The sequence below is a fragment of the Musa acuminata genome, chromosome BXJ3-1, assembly GCF_036884655.1.
Source record: "Musa acuminata AAA Group cultivar baxijiao chromosome BXJ3-1, Cavendish_Baxijiao_AAA, whole genome shotgun sequence".
NCBI classification, from domain to species: domain Eukaryota; kingdom Viridiplantae; phylum Streptophyta; class Magnoliopsida; order Zingiberales; family Musaceae; genus Musa; species Musa acuminata.
Genome location: NC_088349.1, coordinates 8,893,571 through 8,912,908, shown reverse-complemented (window position 1 = coordinate 8,912,908; position 19,338 = coordinate 8,893,571). Strand labels below are relative to the sequence as shown.

The following is a 19,338-nucleotide window of genomic DNA, read 5'->3' as shown; positions in this document are numbered from 1 at the left end:
ATGTCAATTTTATATAAAAATATAAAAATAAAAAGATAATTTTAATATTTGATGGCGGACGACGTCGATGGTGATGGATGGTGACGTCGCTAGCGTCGTTGGTAACACAATTATCTGGTCGCCTTTGATGACAATAAGGTTTGTTCTCACTGTAACACCATCCACCTCCACGAGAAGCACATTGTCGATCTTATCGTCGCTTACCGTATGTCGACGTAGATGGTGGTGGTTGCGGCCCATCCTCTCGCACCTTTGCATTCCCATTCTTCTAGGAATAGCATCTTGGAATCCTCAAATCCCTCTCTCATCCTACTGTAGCTAAGGATGCCTCTAGTCATCCCCTCCTTCCCTTCTCTACCTCAGTCCGCTCTCACTCGAAACTCTCCACCACATGGAAAAAATGCTTCGCTCCTCCCTTGACTCGTTCACACTCACCCTTTGCTCCAATGGCCTCCCGCACGATATCGACGTGGATGAGCTTTGGTTAGTGCTTGACGTCGCACCATAGAGGGTGATGTGCACCATGCAAGAGACCATTGGAGCAATTGGGTCGATGATAAGGTCAGTGGTGTGCTCCTCGTGGAGGTGGATGACATTGTGGTGAGAGTGAATATTATCGTCGTCAGAGGCGACAACTGCATCAACATCGACGCCAACAACATCGTCGTCCATCGTTGATGCTATCAACGTCATCTGTCATTGAACATTAATTTTTTTTTTCTTCATATTTTTGTTGATAAAACTAACATCGTCGTTAGTATAAATTAACCTAGATATCTCACTTCATAAATATAAGGATGCTAATGTAATTTTTTAAAATGTAAAGATCAAAACGTTAATGATAACTAACTACAAAGAATAATTATAATTAATCCAAAAAATTAATAAACGATTGCTTTTTCACTTCAGTATTTTTTTTTATTCTAATTTTTGATAACTAACCGACTTACAGAATCAAGTATCTCAGAGGTCACTTGTGAGTGCAATGGTGCCACCAGTCAAAGTAACGAAATGCGTGACAGTCGACTTCTGACCATATAGTCTGGCATTAGACAATACAACAACAAAGGTAAAAAAAGGCAGGCATACTGCTTACGAGGGCGACACAGCGGGGCCTTTGTGCCATAAGATTTCTCAGGAAGAGGAGGACCACCGATGCAACTGTGTGCCCGTAAGGTTGCACCCATTGTAACGTTAACACCCGACAAAGTTTCGAACCTCTTCACATCGGCCTGTGAGTACAGTTTCGTGAAACCTTTTCAGATATGTTGGAGCTTAAACATCATATGCAGGTAATTTCCATGAAAGGAACCACGGCATCTAAGAATACTACATCCATGTCTCCCGGCAGGACCTACAGAGAGTGCTGAAGTACACGATTTTATACAAAAGGCAGATAAATAATACTAACTATACCCTCTGCCGATAAATAATAAACCACAAGAAGCTATTCTGTACATAACTTGCATATTTGTGCATCCAAGAAAATCCCACAGAGAGCTTCGTAAGGGGGAAAAAAAGGACCCAAACCAAAAGTACCCATAAGACCACAATAGATTAGTTCCGAGGCAGAGTACGAACATGTATATTTTGGAGGGTAAAACTCTAGCATAAAATTATAAGCAATAAACGTAGGACAATTATAAACATATTAATACTTTCTCAAAATTTTCTGACTAAGATACTAGGACAATTACATTCAGAAGGATCTGTGCCATTATCATGTTTTTCAAACATAAATAACTAGTAAAAAAAAATATCTGTAGTGATTGTTATGACCCAAAAAAAAGGAATGTCGATCATTACTTACAACAGAGAAGACCCATGACATACTACCGCACTTTATTTTTCTCATGACCTGCAAAATGCCGACAGAACATTAACAAAAGTGTGCAGTTGCTGCAACAAAGTTATTAGAGAAAAAAGAGGCTTACCAAATATGTTCGACTTCAAGGGGAACATGTTCAGGGAACCCCTTGATTTTAGCTCCTTAAGTTGCCATCGTTTATTTGGCTTTTCATTTTTGAGTGAGCTGTCACTTGGTTCTCCTATCAAAGAACCAGGTCTCTGCTGGATTTTTTCATGGTAAATAGCTGGAGGGGCAAGTCTTAATTGAGGAATGGTATCCGTTCCAAGGTACTTGTCGGTTTTCTGGAGATCACTCAGAATCTCAAACTGCAATAACAAAGTCCAACAGGCAAACCTAATAATGCTCCCAAAATGAAGTTAGAAGATTTCATGTTTATTAACAAAGTTTCACACAGAAGCACTACCCGAGATATTTGCTGAAGGCCATAAGGCTTCTCGGTGGTATCTGATTCATGCATATGTTGAGTATTATGGAAGCCTTCCGATAGTCGAGAGCTTGATGTAGAGGTTTTTATCAAGCTATTCTCCACAAAAAATGACTTACTTTGTGCATGTGCATTTCTCTTGGGTAGGCAAACTGGGCATCCAACTAAAGGATCTTTTCTGCTCTCCTCAAATTCACATTGGAGATGGGTTGAGTGACCACAGCTGAAAACTCTAATTCCAGAAGCAGATCCCTTGGTAAGTGAGCAACCACAAATGCAACAAATGAAATCTTGAAGGGCATAGGCATGAGAGGCGCCTTTTCTTAGCAAGCTTAAGCTATAAAATGTATCATCTTCAATTAGTGATTTAGCCGTGCCCTGAAAAAGAAATACATAGGATGAAAAAATTTGTAACAGATGATTTCATAATGCAACAACAGCAAAAAAATAGAGAACATAAATAAATACGTAACAAGAACAAAAGAATTTCCTATGAAACAAAATGACAAAATAACGAACTAGAAGTAGCCGAACAAAACATGAAGAAATAAGCTACTTTAATAGCAGATGGTTCGTGCTCCCAATTATCTAAGAAAGTCCAGATAAATGCTATAATGTAATTAATAGAGAAGAATCTTCATCACTCTGATTTTTGTGCGAAAAATATTACAATGGACCACAAAGAATATGGGCAAGTTCCAGTTGAGAAACAAAGAACTGTTTAAGATGTCTTGGACATGTCCAAGGGAGACATACTAATGGATCATTAATTTGGGGCACAAGGAGGTGGAAATAAGAATTTACTTGAAACAATTCTAGAGATCTGATGGCACTTATATTGACTAGTAACAAGGATCTTCAAAGAGATTATGTGTTGGAAGCATAGGTATTAGCCGAAATAGCAGATAATGAACGTGGCTCAAAAGTGATTTTAAAAAGAAACAATCAGTGCTGTGCCAGAATTGATGCGAGGGCGTGAGAATTTTAGTCGAATATGCTGCAGAACACCAGCTCCATAGTGGTAATGTTAACATAAGTTCAGAAGAAAGTAACGTATGTTCCTCCATATAGACATACCAGAATTCTTCTCTCATAGCCATAAGTTCCAAGCATTCGCAGTATCGTCAACTTAAAATCGCCAAACTCTCGATTGCCATTGTCAGAAAGAAGCTTGGCCATAACTACTGGAAGCGGAATATATTCAGCCATTCCCTCGATTAACTCCCCAACAAATTGTGAGAACAGTTTTCTCAAAATAGTAGCACATTTCTTGTGTGAAACTTTAGACATAGTTTCTACCACATTTGCTGGCTCAGCATTCTGATGACTTTGTTTCATAGAAACTTCTTTGCTGGCAAATAACCACTTCAATGGCTCCGAGAAGCTGGAACAAAACTTTAAAAAGTCAGCTAGTAGCACAACAATATTAGAGTCACTAACAGAAAGAGAAGTGTGATTGTGTCCTTCAAACTCTTCAACAATTTCATGCCAGACGACATTATATTATGAGGGCAGGAGCTGCAATAGAACTCAAGTATTTCTGTTGTAGGTATAGGAGTGTTACACAATGATAGTACCAGAATAATCAATAGATACATGACATTCATATCAACATAGAACTCCGAACTTTTATGTTATAGAACATTTAGGTGCTTGTAACTAATCCAAAGATGGGACAGAACAAGTTTTTGTACTAGCAACTCAAGTTCTGTCCTCAAATTAAGTAGCATGGTAAACAGTTCAGTGCTTCAAATCTTGATTAGATTGCACATGTATATCATCCCTATCAAATGAATTCAAGCAAGAAATTTTGGTTCACTTAAGTTCTTATTATATCAATTTATAAATTTTGAATGGACATGCTAAAAGAAATGTATACCCAAGAAAATAGGCCAAAAGATGCATAGCCAGAAATGGCACAACACAGCTCAGCAGAACTCTACCAGCCAAAACTTCCAACCTTATTAACTCCCCTTTAAAAAAAAAAAAAATTGGAGTCTGGTTGACTGCCGTTCAATGGTGGGCATAGTTAGGATCTTTTGCCTGTCTTTAGCTAACTTGTGTAAGCAAAGACATTATCTGTTCGAACCTATATTGACGAGACAAACATCCATTCTGGAACAGAGTACAGCCTAGAGCATGAGTTATGACTTCAATTGTTCTGGAAAAAGCTGAGTGTGGTTCATAGACAAAATAATCATTAAAGGTAAGGTAAAAACAACTGCAGATATTAACCAAACTTGAGAGACATGAGACTACTACATCAATATACTAGATTATTGATTGAGTTATTACAGAAGTTCCTTTCTCATTTCTTAACGAAAAAAAGGCATCCATGATAAATCAGCAAAAAATTAACAATTAGGCAACACAGAGAACCAACGACAGAGCAATAAGCCTGGACAAACACTGTTGTATGTGGCACATCATAATGTCCAACAGTAGCTCACTTTGAAATTATATTTACCAATAGAGTTAAATAGCTGGAAAAGACGCATGCAATCGATCCCAAATAGTTGGAATCTTATTGCTTATTAATACATTAATATAGAACCAAAGTGAATTCAGATTTATACAGATAGAAAGCTCTATTAGTCTTGTACCATAATTCATCCTAGAGTCCTTTCAGGTAATATATCTGGTTAGTTCAATTGGAATTAGTTGTAAATTTCCACTAACTCTAATATGTTTCCAGCATACTCAGTTACTCGCTGTTAGTCTGAGTTGTTTACATAGTTGAATAGTTGTTGCATTGCTTAACAAACAGATTCTGGCATCTTAATTTTTTATGGTCAATCATAATTCTTAAATAAGCTTAAAGTGCTCATATGCATTCCTCAAGACTTTTGCTGATTCAAACGCTGTCATATCATATATTTTCTCATACTTGTTAAAGCACTTAGAAAGCTTAATCTGCAATAATAAGTTTTGCAGGCAATAACAAGCTATCTATGAAACAAAGGAAAAGATAGAATATTGGATGTTGTTATAATAAAACAATAAAAGAAAACTTACTTATGCAAAGTATTAAAAAAATCAGAGAAGTATTCAAAGAACACTATGCATGCCAAGATATCACATTAAAAAAGATCATGTGCTTAATATTGAAATATATCATGATTTATTAAAATAAAAATACTACTATTAATTAAATGTAGTGTATAATTTGATAAGATCTCAGATTGATCATGTCTTACAAGTCAAGCAACCGAAACCAAAGTGATTCAGACTCCACTGGGTCTAAACGTCGAGTATTTCTTTCGCATAAGCTAATGGAGGCATGCAATACATCATGGACAGAAACAACCTGAACAGAGCAACAAATTCAGAAACAACAATGTCAATTATTAGGAAGAAAACTGTAGTTCCATAAACAAAATTATTGGTTTATAAACCTCTTTAAGTTTTAAAATGTCTTCAAGCTGCTCCAACCCAAACGAATTACTTGACACCATCTGAGGATGTATTCTTTCCACAGCATCGACAAGCAATTCGATCTTTTCCTTCAGCCCAGTCAACATAAGTATTAGAGCACTACTAACATCACCAACTCTTTCTAGCAAAAATGCAGCAGCATCTGTAACACCATGTTCTTGACAAATACGTAGACACTGCTCCAGTCTATAATTATCAAAAGTCTCTAAGAACTTCAAGACTGAGCTGCGTTCAAACTGGCACAAAAGCTACATGAAGGAAATAGAATAAGATGATAAGAATGGGACTTGATTATTGATGATTAGAACAATACAAAATGAAGACAAACACAAGTACAGACAAGCATGCACGAGAAAAAGAAAATTACCACAGAACACTAAAAAGAACCAAAGAGATGAAACTAAGGATATAATTGCCTGAAAATAATTTCTTTAAAAATTGATTCCTATGTAGGGGAAATTGTGTGTTAACTATCAAATTGCTTGACACTTACAAGTTACAAATTTACAATAACAATTAAATTGTTACAGATCAACTTATAACAATGCTGAATCCATCAAAGAGGAAATGCAGATGGTATAAAATAAAGAGACATGTAATATTTCAAGGGTTTTTGAGCATTTATATAACAGATCATAAGAATTACACTAAGATTTTAACTAAACTTAAATTAAGATAATATCAGCTTTGAGTAGCCAAAAACTAGTTGACCACAAACCATGTCATGCCACAAACTGGACTTGCACCAACCAACATTCAAGTATTCTAGCTATTAGACACACTGTTGACCACAAACTGGACAAACCATGTAGCTAGCTAACTAGATGCTATGATGACAAAATCACACATCCAAGGTTTTCCCCTCTAACAGAAAAAGGAAATCGAGTGAGTGTATTATTCATACCCCAGTTTGTAGGTATAGATATCAAATAAAACACAAGCCAGAAATTAGTAAAACTAATAATATAAATGAGTTGTAACAAATAAAAGAGTAAAAATACTTATCAATGACAAACATGCAATGCATGTCTAAGGAAGAATTTCACATGTTCCTTGCAGCTTTATCAAGCTTATTTGACAATTTAAAATCTTACCACTAAGTACAACTCTGTCAACTCATCAGTTACATGGATCGGGTTATGATGCCAAAGCTTGGGAAAACTTGATAGTCTTTTGGCATATTCTTCAAGATCATTTGGCGTATCTCTGATTTTCCCAAACGAACCATTTGAGCCTTGAACAGTCTCAAGCACAGGAAAGCTGAGATTTCCTGACAAGTGAACAGCAATGGTTGTTTTTAAGAAAAGGAATAGGCTTTGCGGATGAGATCGAAGTTCTGATAGGATATGCTGACACTGGCTACTAAATTGGTCAATAACCAAGAAAAAGGTGCATTCCCTGCCACCAGAACAATGTTTCAGAACATAAGAAACAAGTGCAAAATGGAAAGGGATGAGATTCAACATATGCACAATTGTTTCTTGAATAATCAACACCATTTAGTGTTACCTGCAGCTTTACCTGCTTAGCTTGACTAATTCTGGAATTCGCAAAATTACCGCTGTCTCAAAACAAGAAGCTTCATTATTTTTCAACTGCAACAGAATCTTGTTGATGAAAGCAAAGGCATGGATAGGTTCATCCAGATCCTTCATGTAACTATCTAAAGCATCAATATATTGGCCTCTGATCTCATGTATCAAACCACAAGCCTATTGAATGAAGATGAAACATGTCAATGAAAATATCCAGAATATTTGTGGTACTGGATGAAAAAACATGTAAATGAAAAAAGTGTAAATATTAATAGTTAGAGCATACAAACTACCTGATAAAAATGGGCATCCACGCAAAGACAAATGAGATCATCAGGGTTCCAATCTGCCTGAGGAACAATTTTCAGAAGAGTGAGCACTTGTTTCTCTCTTTGAGAAGCTTCAGCTTCATTATTTGGGTCATATGATGCCAGATCGTGTGAGGTCAAATATTGAAGAATATGCTTTAGCACCCTCCCAGAAATAGTAGCTTGTTTATAGGAAACAAGAAATGCGATGAACTGAAGCAATTGAGATAAATCCTTCTTCGATGGCCATACATCCACACTGTGCTCCATCACAAATGATTTTATCACCTCTGATTCCAAATCAAGAATATTTATAAGTTTGTCCACAATGTTCTGTACAATTGCATCCTGATTTTCCAAGCTCTGAAAATCATCTTCTTTTTCATGTTCAATATTGGATTCACTTTTACATTGTACAGACTCATCCATCTGTTTATGCCCCTCTTCCGCAAAAGCACATTGCAGGACTTCTAGAGTAGATTCAGTGTCCAACCAAAGGAGATAGCACAGATTTGGGCAAAGACCACAGGATGCCTTGAAACTTTTTAAGACTTCAGAGTTCGAATTTTTAGAATCCTCTAGCAAAAACTGCAATAATTCTACTCTAACTGATTGCAAACTTGAAGATGGAAGAGTACCATGACCTGTAACCAAAATTTCTTCTTTAAATACAAAATAAAAGGTACCAAAAAATGGTTATTTTCATTAACATCACTTTTGCCTTATATCATGTCATAGAATGAACAAAAAACATACCAGGAGGAAACGCTAAACCTTGAAAGCAATACTTAAGATAAACAAGCATCCTGTACCTGCTTACATGAATCATAATAAGCTGTCGTTAGAAATAAAAATTAATAAACCAACTAAAACAGAAATCAGTATAATTCATAAAAAAAAATGATATATCATAGTTAATAATCACATCAATCAGATATATTAAATGAAACATCAACTTCAACTACCCTTGCAATCAAGCAAATAAATATAAAGGCTAAAACATCTACAGAATAACCAGATCATATTTCACAAATAATGGGCATGAATTTAATAAACTATAATTTAAAAATAAGATATAATATTGAATTTTAAATAAAAAACAAATATTTAATGGATTAGTAAGCAAAATAACTCAAGATTAGTAAAAATAATGGGCATGAATAGATATAATGTTTTAAATCTCCATTTGCTCCAGCAATAATGAAAACCACTAAATTTAACTGAGAAATTAATGACGTTAAGACATCTAAAAAATAACCAGATCATTTTATACATGTAATGCAGGTGTACTTATAACCTATAATTTAAAAAAGGATACAAGTAAAGAGTTTTAGATACAAAAGAAAATATTTAATTTTTTGATGGATTAGTAAGCACAATAATTCAAGATAAAATTTTAGCTGTTGGCTCTTGAAATAAGATCCTCTGTCTATTTATTCAATGGTTAAACCAAAGGCTCATATAGAAATTTATTCCACAATTTGAAAATAAAATAATCCACTTGGATGTTCTTGAACTTTTTTACTAATCAGTGAAAGAAAAAGAAATTTACTTGTTTTTTATTTACAGATTTGCAAATCAATTAAACTTATGGACAGATTATAAAAACGAATTATATATGAAAAGAAAAATATCTTATGAATATAAGAAATATAAGAATTTAGTCCTCCATTGGTTTGGGCAATGATGAAAACCATGAAATTAATTGAGAAATTAATCATATGCAACAAGAAAAAACATGAAAAAAAGAGTAGAAGCACGGAATTCCATCAAATATATAAGGCATCTAAAGAACACTTAATAATTCAAGGATTAATAATTAAAACAAAGGCTTTAAGAATTAAAAAACAGCAAAAAAAAGTGTTGATCCATAGATAAGTATCCATTGGTTCATCTGACAATGATCATATGCTATTTGAAGGGTTCAATAAATTATTCAAGGGACTTATTTGTAAACATCGTATGTAGGGGCTTAGAGTTGAAAATAGAACCCTCAAAAAGTTATGTTTCAGGGTTAAAAAAATCCAGCAATTAAGAGATGGTGCCAATTGCACTTTAGTGTCCAATGTAGAACATTTGTGTAACTTGCATCGAGTATCTGGGTTCCATGCTGAACTCAATTCATGAGGGAATAATAAATACCCCAATCCATGTAAGTCAAATACTAGGCTCTGGCAAGAAAGCTTGTACAGAAGAACGATTTTTCCAGTCACCACATGACTTAGCAATGTATTCTAATATGCATAACCAAAGAGATGCACAGGCGAACAGCCACATTCTCAGACCAACTTCAGAAACGATGTACTGAAAGTTACAACATAATCAACAGGAATGATATTCAATCGTAAGAAGTCATGAACAAGACTTTCTGTACACCAAGCCTCCCTTGTTGTGATATCCTATAATAGTCCCAGACTGAATGTGGGATATGGCTTGAGACAGTATACGAGTCAATAACCACCTTTTATAATACCCCCAGTTTAGTCTATCATCAAAAAATGGGAGAAGACTTGAATTGGCTTATAAGGGCTTAGGTCCAGACTCATCAAGTCAATGGTTCAGTTATCCTATCGGGCCAGGTCATGACAAATAATATCATAAACAATCTAGCATTAGGCATTATGAGAAGCTTGAGCAGAAAAGGATTACCCATGGACGAAGTTGAAAGCACATTAAAATTTAAAGTCAGACCTCTCATGTCACAAGCTATGACTCGAGGTTATATTTAAGTCTTGATAAGGAAGTCAAACCCTGAAGTGGATAAGATCATAACACTCATTTTAGTCCATATCAAAAGCGGGAGAAGAATAGGTTTATAAGAGTTCAAAAAAAGTGACTACTATTAACTTGGATTTTAGAATTTTTAGTCCAGGCTCATCAACTAAGTGGATTAGTTATCCTATTGGGCCAAGAAGTGACACCTTCATTGGGGATCACCCATAGTTTTCAGGTTCATGCTGTGATAGACATGATATTCGAGCAACCAATCCCAATGTGCCATCAACTGGGACCCAATTTTGCATAGGAACAGATTTCTAGTTCAGTGAAAGAAAATATAGTAGACAATGATAATGACAAAGTAGACCACGTTGCCTCAGGAGCCCACATCATATACAGGACTCTGAGTGATGTGTGTTACATATATGGATCTACCGAGAATGTCAAGTGTTTAAATGAGGAGATTGTGATAACAATAGCAGTACTACATTGAATGTGTGTTATAGCTTGAGATAGTACACAGTCATTAATTAATTTCAAAGAACACTTTCTAGTACTTCATTTCAGGGTCTTGTACAACACGTTTTTTGGGTTCAGAATGTCACTCACATCCTCATTCTGATACTAGCGAAGATTGAACATAGGCATCTCATGGAGGAGAGCGAGAAGAATTTGAGAGAACAAAAAGGTCAATTAGGACCAGCTGACAGTGAGCCAAAAGAGAAAAAAGTAGAAATGGAGTAAAAAAATTAGAAAAGGAGAGGACAAAAAATGAGAAGAGATATTTTTACTGACTTGTCTAATTTCTAACTGTTATGACCAGTTTCCATATATATACAATTATTTCTAAAAGATCCAAAACCACAACCAGTACCATCTGATCTGGAAGATCTTAACCCTATTGGAGGTTTCTAACAGAAAAATCCAGCCCATTGCACAAGGCTCTGTTCATTGGGAGAGTCAACGAGAGCAGGAGGTTATTTCCAAGACTAAATGTAAGTCAACTAACAGCAAATTTTATTACTCCAATCTTAATTCAATTCCAGTCCTCAATTCTGAGACCATACTAAAAAACATAGCAGAGAGAAATCAAACAAATGAAATTTATAGGGCTCGGGAAAATTTTGTCCAGGCAACAGCAGAATGTACCCGACAGATGCAGCATCTCCTCTTGAAGTATCTTGTACAACAACTAAAAGTTCTTCTAATGGTGTCTTGTAGTCATCTAGACCTCGATTGAAAAGATATATCAGTGCACCATACAGACCATGTTCACGGCATAACCGAACTACCTGCATGAACAATAGGGCATTGACCTCCAGTTCAAAATCAAAATAACTGAAAAATAATAAAAACATTTCTCAGTGAAGAACTACAAATTTCAAGATAAATGACTCATTAAATTTCTCAAATTAAGTTACTTGATTAAAATCCAAAGAGGAAATATCCATGTGAAGAACACATTGTTCAACTCGTTGCAGCCATCCTCTGCTACTATAATGCTCTACCAAGGCTTGCATAATCTGCAAGATTTTGAGAAAATTATCTTCAGTATAAAGTTTCTATTTATAATAGTTATGGAATATTAAAGTAATCAGTACTCAGAAAAGAGGATACACAGTCAGAAATACCTCTGGAGGTAAAGACCCAAGCACATCTTTTAGAATGTATGGCTCTAAAATTTCCAAAAATGTGCCTGTCACAGAAGGAAACATAAGGTTAACTGGATCAAACACTAGACAATGGTATCTTAATGTTGAAAATATCGATCTTAAATGCTGGCATTTTAACTAAAAACTGACTCTTTCAATGAAAAAGTTGTCCAAAACTTCAACAGAATGTCATCTCATTCAGGTCATATGATTTATTTACTCCAAACAAATTTGTAAATATATGTAGATGAACAAAGCACATCAACATGAGGATACAAAATTAACAAAATTACAAGTTTAGACACATATTGACCTAGACTTAGTAAGAACTGGGCACATGCACATGGTGCACCAAAGAACCAAACAATCATGATACCTGACAAGTGAAAATGGCAGATGCATATTATATAGGATGTCATTAGACTATTAACACTAACTCCAACTTAGTCCTAAAATTTGCATTTGATACAATGAAGACCACACCTCTGGCGAGTCCTTGCATCCCAAAGAACAAATGATTGATGTCTTTGACCTATTAGACACATAACAGCTTAATAATATATTTCCTTTCAAGGCCAACGACATGAAGGATTTTTTTTAGTGGATAGAATGACTTCCACAGGATTTCATCATAGAACAAATGTATCCCTCCAAAATCAAAGAATTTGTCTCAGATGGCCACTTCCAGCATGATAAGTACTTAGAAGAACCACAAATCAAACAGTAAGGTACATATTGCATTTCTCCTCTTATTCCACATTCAAACTTGTATATTTCTGATCATGTGTTATTTACCAATGTATAATTTCTATCTGCAAAATCACTATCTTGGTTGACAAATTAATGATTTCAAATATGATGATGTCAACACTATGTTGATCTAATGTTATCAACTGGGAAGAAATCTCCAAATAAAAAATAAGTACCTTAACTAGTGATTTTCTAGAACCCATTTGCTTCTAAAGAGCCTTGTTACAATCAGCATAATAGAAGGTATGCACAATAACATAAATGAATCACATAAATAGCAACATCCTAGATAACTGCAAGCAGTAATTAACACCAATAGATCAGAACAACATATTAAAATATTGATAAAGAACCAACCTTAAGAATGATAAAGATTTTTTATTAATTTTATGCTCATACCATTAGAATAAATGAATACTGATTATGTGCCCATCCATGAGCCCAAACAAACCTATAGACAGGCTCTTAATACACAAAGATGAATATAACACTGCAAAAAGCACCATAATGTTGAGAAAGTTGATGAGCACATCTTTGCCAGGCCAAGGGGCCCACAAGATAGCATCAACTGAACTATAGCCTACTCAGTTTTGTATGGGATCCATCCCAAAATGTGATGTTAGAACTTAAGAGAGCCATAGGCCTCATAAGAGACTAAGCTCTTCTTCTCAAGGCACGTCATGGAACAGATAGATTCTAAAGGATAAAACTGTGCAGGTCATAGCCTAAAGTGGACAATATCTTGTGGGCCCCTATGGCACAAACAATGCCGTTGGGCGTTGTGTACTTCATCAATAGCAATATCGACCCTACAAGTAAGGAACATTCAGGACTTGGAAGTTTATCCATCTTAGTGATGCCATTAAATCTAATAAATATCAGCTACTTCTTCCATGAGCCCAAAGGATAAACTGCCCAAAATTTAAAAATCTAGATTATCACAAAGTTCTAAAAGTATTCCAGGCATATATAATCAATTAAGAACCATTGAAACAGTTACATTTTAACACAAAATAATGAAACATGAATACTATAGCCACTGGCATCAGTTGCACATACTTCATTAGGACAGAAAGTACCTCCATGTTCAACAGCAACAAATTTGGAGAAGATTGTGTCAAACAAGATGTCAGTCCTTTTTATGTGCACACAAAATTCCACAGCCACACCGCCGACACGGGCATATTGACCCTCTATTTCGGCAAGCAGGGTACTGTCTGCGGACTTCATTCCTTCCACTAGATCCACTTTTTCAATTTGGTTGCAAAACGCAACTGAAATATATGAGAAAACCTCATCCACATATGATAATATCAGCTCTACAAGAAATGGCATTATGACCTCCCTTATGGCATCCACTGTCCTTGGGAGATCAATTACACCATGGGCATTGCCATCATAAAGCCTCATTGACATATCAAGTGCACCCATCCAATCACCTGCCCTTTGTAGTACTTGAATCCTCTCCCGCCAGGGAAGAAGACGAGAAACTATAAGATGCATTGGCCCTAGTATATATACTGTGGCTCCTCTTACTGCTATTGAATTGTGAAATGCCTTCTCTGGATTCCCAAAAGTGTTAGAAAAATATGTATTATAAGTAATCACATCATCAATTCCCAAACCGCTTACAATGAAGCTAGTTCGGTGAAGCTCATTTCCATCTTTGGAGAACAAGCAAAGATGTCCCCTCAGGGTAACGACCACTAACATCTGCAGAAAATAAAATCGCATGCTTTATATAAAAGAGGATGTAAATCAAAAGGGAAGCAAGGCTGGAGTTAGACCTTTTAGATACCTGATCATCCAACCATGCAACACCTACAGCAGCGCTGTCAAGACTCCACTCCTTGTGCCTTTTCATCTCTGATTTAACCAACTTGGCCACTTGGACCCTTCGGTCCCATGCGATTGCAAGCCACGAAACTTTATCAGATGAATCTGCAGGTTGTAATGTGGCTGTCAGAAGAACATTACTACTTTGTACATAAATAAGTGCAAATTTGTTCAGAGAACCTTAGAACCTCACCCGGTGATGAGTCATGAACCGATGTCCATTTCCATGCAGCATAGGGCATAGACCCTTCGCGCACACCATCTGGTCTAGGAAATTTATTAAATACTTCTACACTGGGACTCAATCTTACCTGAAAATAATCAGCAACACCACCCAGACCAAACATCAGAATTCATACTTAACTCGATCTGAACTGCAAGACTAACACTAGCATTTGACCACATCTATCTGAAGATTCCATACCACCAAAGCATTTTGATGGGTGACAAATATGACCACACCTTCTTCCACCAAAGAAGAACCTTCATTGAAGAGCTTCCATCCAGCCTCCCCTCCAACTACACCTCCAACAACACCTCCCACCATGCTGCCAAGGCCATTGGAGGACATTGCCGAGTACCCTTGAGTAGATGGATTGACAAATCCATGGAAATCATCCATTAAAAGAGGACAAGCACATAATACAGTGCCGGTCTTTTGGCCATCAAGAAGACACTGTTGACAAGACAAAGTTGATTGTGTGATCAAATTATGATCAATCTCAATACTGAACAAAGATCAGGATTGTTTTTAATTTACCTGTGTCTTGATAGAGAAACGGTTGAGCAAAGGAACAACTGAAACTGTGTGTAATAAAACAAGCCCCTTGCAATCACCAGTAACAGCTTTAAACTGGCGAGTGGTTTGCGGATCTTGACCCAAAAACAATGTATGGACGACTGGTGCAGCATGTTCTCCAGTGATTACTTTTGCTGCTATTGCTTTCTGCACATCCCAAACTGTTAAATGACCATCGCCATATCCTACTAAAAGCAAATCACCTTGCTGGTTGAAGCACATCGACGTTGCAGGTGTTTGAGATTTCTCACCATGGGAACCAAGAGTTAGCATCTGAAAATTAAGCATGCTTTAGTACTTTCATCTGACAGAAGCACCCACTTATATTTTGCACATACTCAGTTGAACCACAAACAATAGAAGAAACAAGAAAGTCTATGCAGAAAAAGACACCATTCAAAAGAAGTAATACCCTAAATCTACAAAAAGTACCTTCTAATTTTTCAAGACACTGTTTTCTTTCCACTGATCGTCAATTGGAACACTTTAAGATAACATGAATGCCTTACAATTCAAAATATATATTTTAAAAGTTTATAACATATTATACAAGTCCATATCCTGAGAAAAGTTTTAAAAGCTTATTCATCATCTTAATCTCAGGTTACATTTTGTATCTCACACTAAAACAAAGAATTTACATACAACTTCATGAATCTTTCGACCTAATCTCCTTCCCTCCTGAAGACATATTTCAGAACAAAAATGATGTTAAATTCTTTTAAATTAAATAAAATCTGGTATCAGTATATTTAACTAGTTGCAGAAATTAGAATTAACGTACTAGACCCAAAAGATCAGATTAAACGATTGCCACGATTTTGATAACACAACACACAGTCCATAAGAGTCTTTTGATAGGCAAGCCATGCTTGCAAAGCAGGGATTTCGTAACCAGTCAATGCAATCATAATTCACCTGGTTCAACTCAATTCAATCTATTTTTCAGTCAGTTGAATAAACAAGTTCATGGGTTATGTATTCAAAGTTCATGCCCATGAAAAAGGGTGATTCGGTTCGGAGGTTCCATAAATGCAGGATCTAGATATGGTAAATGTATGTGGCCTTATATCTGACAGTAAAGAGGTTCAGTCACTAAAACACTCGAACAACCAGATCGAAATGGATCAACCTTAACATGTCCAATTCATGCCTAATAACTCCTTTACCGAAAGCAAAGTTCGTGGCTCTCAAAACTACTGTGCACCGTTCCATGCTAATGTCTGTTAAATGCCTATATGAAATAGAAGGATCACAACTTCCTGTCATTTTTTACCTACAGGCAACTTAATCACTGCCAACAACATAACTGGGGAACTAGATGAACTGAAATTAAATAAAACATGCTTCCAAGTTCCATCCAGAATGTAGTACTATACATTAAGAGAATGAATTCCAATATCATGTTGTGAAACCAAATGATGACAACACAGATACTTGATGAAAATGATTTCAATCAAATGGGTACAGGCTTATAAATAATTAAAACAAACAAGCGAGTAGTCCCAAACCAACCTTGGAATCCATATTGTCAACAAGATGAGTAGAATATTTGCTGGTAAGAACAATAACAGCTCCTTTAGACATGCCCACAGCTATATAATTCATATGAACAGCCACCACTTGTGGGGAGCCATGGTCATGCTTGAATGATTGTGAAGAAATGGCACGAGTTATCGCATTGTCGATATCTATCTGCAAGTAACCAACAGCAGGTGGTCCCCTTCGGATTCCCTCCAACCTCATCGGCTGTGCAGCCACCCCTTCCTCCCAGTGCAGGCCAGAGGATGCATGCCTCTTCTCCAGCTCCTCAGCCCATTCCAGAGGCTTCATAGAAGCTCGAAGTTTTTTCTCCGCTTTCTTCTCAGCCTTCTTACTGTTCTCCAACTGCACTAATCTCTCCTCGATTAGTCTATCTATATCGCTTACAACCTGGGTTTCTTCTCTTGTAGATCTTACTTCATCAGGAGAATTCTCCTCACCAATGTCCTCTCTCTCCATTTCTGACATTTCCGGTTCCACTTCTTTATTAGTGTCAACCGTGTTTTCATGGACAACATCATCGTCAGTGAATAGAAAATCATCATCCCCCTTAGGCGCATTCTCATCAGGAATAACATGAACAGACAGTTCCTGACCGGTCTCCACCAGATCCATGGCATCTTCTTCCAATTTCCCAGGAGTCACGATCTCATTAGCTGAGACAGAACCATGGCCCGCTTCCGATACTTCATCATCCCCATGGACATCCTCAGATGCTTCAACTGAAGACCGCAAGACTTCCCCTTCAACCCCTCCAGGTTCCAAGTTCTCACTTACGACGGTAACTTCTGAGCGCTCTGACCCATCCAATCCTTCGGAACCGGCACTCCCCACCGCATCCCCTCCTGATTCCTCCAGATCTTTCCAGACAGAGCCGATGCTGGCTCTACTATTCTTGATGGCCACAGCATGAGGCGTCGGGACGGCGCGGGAGGCAGCGGCCGCGGCCGCGAGTGCAGCACCTGGCTTAGGGTTAGGCCTGACGCCGCCAAAAAAAGATGGCAGCGGGCGAGACGAAGACGACGACGAAGAAGAAGTAGCATTCCATAACCCCAAGGAAGAGAGGGAGACGGAAGCGGAGAGCTCGCGAGATCTCCGTCTCCAATCGAAGGAGGTCGAGGGTTCTTCCGCGATTTCGGAAACCGATTCTTGAACCCTTCTCGCGACTTCTTCCGCGACGCCTGCTCCCTCCGTGGGCTTTTGCTCGGGCGTTAGGGTCAGGGCTTTGGAGACGAGAACCGGCGTCTTGGCGAGATGGAAGGAGGAAGAGTCCGAGTCTGAGTCGGAGTCGGAGTCGGAGTCATTAAGGATCTCCTCCACGGTGCGACGGCGGACGGCGGGGGGGAGCTCCGCGTCGCCGCCGCCGCCATCGTCGTCGTCGTCGCTGGAGGAGGAGAAGAGGTCGCCGCCGTGGGATCGGAGAAGGGAGTCGAGGTCGAGCGGCGTCGGCGACGTTGTCATCACGGTGTCATCTTCCGGTTCTGCGCGAGTCGCCGTTTCTTTTAGATATATCTTGGCCTCGAAGGAATGTTGCATAGATCCACCGGTCGGTCTCGATACAAACTTCACAACCAAATCGTACCGGTCCGGTCGAGTCACAAAGCTTTCGAATCGAATTCGAGAAAACGGACCGACCGGATACAAATTTATGGACCCAATTAGCATTTCCTTTTTGTTGATCCATCAAAATGTGAATATTATTATTGTTACAAAAGTGAAAATCATAAACTGAAACAAAAACTTAAATAGATTTACTATATTTTTGGGTGAAATTTATTAGGTGTTTAATATGCTTGTTAAGTCTAGTAAATTGTTTTATAGTGCAAGAGTAATTACATCACATTTAGCCGTAAAAATGACTGCCTTAAGGAACAAAATTTAGGAAGCAAAATCTCATTAAAAAAATCACAAAATTTGCGTTTAAAGTGGTAACAATACTAATATATTCTTAGTCAAACTAAAAGTATTTAAATTTTTATTTGTAGATTCTATTAAAATATTTTTTATCCTTTTCTCAAACTATCAATAGTAATTAGTAGTAATTATGATATTCATATATTTTCTTAGTATAATTTATATCATTTTAAATTTCTTTTATTTTATAAAATAATAATAATAATATATTCTATCAACTTCATTGAATCCAAATTATTAATCAAGATGCTTAGCTAAAATTGACAATAATATACTTATTAGGTGTTATATATATATATATATATATATATATATATATATATATATATATATATATATATATATATATATATATATATATATATATATATATATATATATATAATTAATTTATTAGAGAAAAAAAATATAGAGAAGAAATAAGAAAGTTAAAATATAATAAGAAATAGAAATAACGGAGGGCAGCCTAAGGAGTACTGATAAGGTTACTAAATATAATAATAGTTCTAAATATTAATATACGATTTCAGTAGTTAAGACTTATAATAATTTTAA

General features: G+C 36.6%; 1 protein-coding gene across 2 annotated transcripts; it reads right to left on the bottom strand.

Annotated features, from left to right (window-relative positions):
* Positions 1–975: 975 nt before the first annotated feature.
* LOC135629130 (uncharacterized) lies at positions 976–18,399 on the bottom strand. 2 transcript variants are annotated; one of them, XM_065136308.1, is made up of 20 exons: positions 16,843–18,399; positions 15,289–15,600; positions 14,953–15,204; positions 14,722–14,839; positions 14,491–14,633; positions 13,772–14,405; positions 11,922–11,986; positions 11,712–11,813; positions 11,440–11,582; positions 8,329–8,384; positions 7,558–8,216; positions 7,251–7,441; positions 6,824–7,127; positions 5,690–5,977; positions 5,492–5,601; positions 3,372–3,678; positions 2,274–2,672; positions 1,935–2,175; positions 1,811–1,858; positions 976–1,354 (listed from the first exon to the last, which is right to left on the bottom strand). In XM_065136308.1, exons 1-19 carry the CDS (start codon positions 18,328–18,330, stop codon positions 1,833–1,835), a joined length of 5,838 nt encoding a protein of 1,945 aa, XP_064992380.1. In that variant the 5' UTR covers positions 18,331–18,399; the 3' UTR covers positions 976–1,354; positions 1,811–1,832. The 2 variants fall into 2 exon arrangements, with proteins under 2 accessions (XP_064992380.1, XP_064992379.1); XM_065136307.1 differs by lacking the exon at positions 976–1,354 and having other exon boundaries at positions 1,633–1,858.
* Between the last annotated feature and the right edge of the window lie 939 nt (positions 18,400–19,338).

Bases quoted from the DNA above. Each gene is read 5' to 3' on its own strand.
- LOC135629130 (XM_065136308.1), bottom strand. From the start codon at position 18,330: ATGACAACGTCGCCGACGCCGCTCGACCTCGACTCCCTTCTCCGATCC. The intron at 5,978-6,823 runs GTAAGATTTTAA...TCCTTCATGTAG, and splicing joins TGACAGAGTTGTACTTAGTG to CTTTTGTGCCAGTTTGAACG. The intron at 2,673-3,371 runs GTATGTCTATAT...TTTCTTTTTCAG, and splicing joins GCTATGAGAGAAGAATTCTG to GGCACGGCTAAATCACTAAT.